The following is a 2,776-nucleotide window of genomic DNA, read 5'->3' as shown; positions in this document are numbered from 1 at the left end:
CAGGCTCAGAAATTTGCCTCCAGCAAGGCCGGGCCCTCTGAGACCCTAGTGCTCCCAGTGTTTCCCATCTCACCCCACCTCCTGAGCCCCGGGCTAGGCCAGCACCTCCTTTCTCAAGAGGCACCCAGCCCTTTCCACTGATTGGCCTCCCCTGCACCTGCCCTTCTGGTCCCACCTCTGGAAGCTCCCTCTCCCACCCCAGGTAGGCCAGCCTCCCCTCACATCTCCTTCCCACACCCCTCTCCTGCCGGATGGATCGGCTCACTGTGCACAGGTGACTGTGAACCTCAGCTGGGACAGGCTTCCCCAGCAAGGGGTTGCCTTCATCTGCTAGTGCTGCCTTAGCAGAAATACCCCAAGTGGGTGTCTTTAAAATACAGAAATTTATTTTCTCACAGTTCAGGAGGCCACAAGTCCGAATTCAGGGCGTGGCTCTAGAGGGAGGTCTTTCCTTGCGTATTTCAGCTTGTAGCAGCTGCTGCAATCCTTGGCGTTCCTGGGCTTGTAGGTGCATTTGCTCCACCGTCTGCCTTCCTCTTCCCCGTGTGTGTCTGTCTGCTCTGGTCTTTTTATAACTCAGGAGGGATTAGGTTTAGAGCCTACTCTACTCGTGTATGATCTCATTAACATCACAAAAGAAAAACCCTAATCCCAGTCAGGATCACACCCCCAGGTACAGGGGCATACATTCAGTGCATATCATGGGGGGAAACAGTGAGTCCATAACAGGGACCAAGCCAGGGACGCCAGGCGAAGGGAGCGAGCGAGACCACCCCGGGGATGGTACCTGGGGGAGGAGGGCGTGGGCCACGGCAGGGTGTCCCCTTTGGGAGACTCGGGAGACGTTGCAGCAGATCTGTTTCTCTTCCAGATGTTCCAGAAGGAGAAGCAGGTCCTGGAGGAGCTGAGCCGGCACACGGGGACCAGGTTGCAGCCCCTCAGCAGGGGCCTCTTCTGACAGCAGCTGTGCAGGGCGGGCGGCCAGGGCCCAGGGGCTCCAGCAGGAGCAGCCAGGTGGAGGTGGGCCCCTCCCCCTCAGGCCTACCAGGGGACTTGCCAGGCTTCTGCTCTCCTCTGGGACCATGTAGGCACTGGCCCAAATTGGGGCTAAATTTGATGAGTGGAACCTGACTATTAACGTATACGACGTTTATTTGGTGTCATTGCCATACAATTCTTCTTAAACCTGTTAGAACTGAGACATTGTCTTAGTCATCCAGTGCTGCTCTAACAGAAATACCACGGGTGGATGGCTTTAATAAAGAGAAATTTATTTCCTCACAGTAAAGTGGACTAAAGTCCAAATTCAGGGCGTCACCTCTAGGGGAAGGCTTTCTCTGTTGGCTTCTCATCAGTGTTCCCCTGGACTAGGAGCTTCTCTGCGCAGGAACCTCGGGTCCGAAGAACACGCTCTGCTCCTGGCCCCGCTTTCTTGGTGATTTGAGTTCCCCCGTCTCTCTGCTCACTTCTCTCTTTTATATCTCAAGACATTGCCTCAGGACACAATCCAATCCTGTAGACTGAGTCCTGCCTCACTAACACAACTGCTGCCCATTCTCCCTCGTTAACATCATAGACGCAGGATTTACAACATGTAGGAAAATCACACAATACCGGGAATCATGGCCCAGCCAGTTGATACATTTTTTGGGGAACATAATTCAATCCATGACAGACAGGGAGCATATAAACCCCGCCCTCTTCTTTGGGCCGCTGTCCAGGGCTTCAGGTGTCTGGTCCTGAGGCGATTCTCCCTCCTACCTTGTAGGCAGCCCTCCCTGCTCAGCCTGATGACCTCAGGCCCCTCTGTCAGCCATGACTCACAGACACTGGGGACCTGACAATCCAGGCTGTGCCCTCCCCACCCTGATGGACCGGGTCCCGACCGTCCACCCAGGACAGCCATCTGCTCAGGGCCCAACAAGGCGGTATGGCCCAGGGTGAGGTCAATGTCAGTGATGCAGCAACTGGGGTCAGAAGGCAGCCCCCACCAGTGGAGAGACCCAAGGCCCAATGGGTGCAGTTGCCCCACTGGGGCTGAACTGGGTCACAGGAGCATCAGGTGGCTGAGCCAGGTGAGACGGTCACCCATTTCTTGCCCGAGGACAGCCGTGCACAGCGAGGGTATGAGCCCCCGCAGCAGGTTGCAGCAGCTCCTGCTCCACTGTCCCCCAGGAGAGCGGGTACTGGCGTGCTTCAGTCCTGCCTCTCCCAGGAAGCCTCCCTGTGGACTTGTGTCATGAACAGGTAGGACAGGGACCCCAGGGTGCTTCAGTCCTGCCTCTCCCAGGAAGTCTCCCTGTGGACTTGTGTCATGAACAGGTAGGACAGGGAGGACCACCCATCTCTCTCTCACTTGGGCAGGGCCTTTGCTAACAGCTCTAGGGAGTTTTCTCAGGTCCACATGGCCCCTGGGACCCTGGCCTTTTCTCTTCCTGAAAGCCTTTGTCTATCTCAGCATTTGGATTGCTGGGCGATCTTTGTCAAGAAAGAACCCCAGCCTTATGATGCCAAAATAAACGGTGGATCTGAGCAAGGCAGTTTGTCACTCAGCCCAGCAAACGTGGGAGTGTCTCACGGTGGCCCCCAGTGCAAAGGGCGACGAGGTGGACCCAGGTGGTGGCTGTGCACAAGGTGGGTTGCATGCAGCCAAGGGCTCAGCACCTCTGTAGCAAGCAGCAAACCAACCGGTCCCTCCCCAGACCGTGGGCAGTCACTCCGTGGCCACATCATGCTCACCTTGACTGTGTCAGTGTCCTGGGCTGCTGTAACAAGA

The 2,776-nt window shown here is 56.4% G+C and overlaps 1 protein-coding gene across 1 annotated transcript in view; it reads left to right on the top strand.

Moving 5' to 3' along the window:
• The window catches only part of YBEY (ybeY metalloendoribonuclease), a 3,468-nt gene extending 2,225 nt beyond the window's left edge, over positions 1-1,243 (top strand). Inside the window, exon 3 of the mRNA XM_023739102.1 lies at positions 872-1,243. Within this exon, the coding sequence (XP_023594870.1) occupies positions 872-958 (87 nt within the window). The 3' untranslated portion in view covers positions 959-1,243. The remainder of the gene's footprint in view (positions 1-871) is intronic.
• The last annotated feature ends 1,533 nt before the right edge of the window (positions 1,244-2,776 follow it).

Source organism: Trichechus manatus, unplaced genomic scaffold (genome assembly GCF_000243295.1).
Source record: "Trichechus manatus latirostris isolate Lorelei unplaced genomic scaffold, TriManLat1.0 scaffold00128, whole genome shotgun sequence".
Classification (NCBI taxonomy): Eukaryota; Metazoa; Chordata; class Mammalia; order Sirenia; family Trichechidae; genus Trichechus; species Trichechus manatus.
This window is presented reverse-complemented; position numbering and strand designations above follow the sequence as displayed.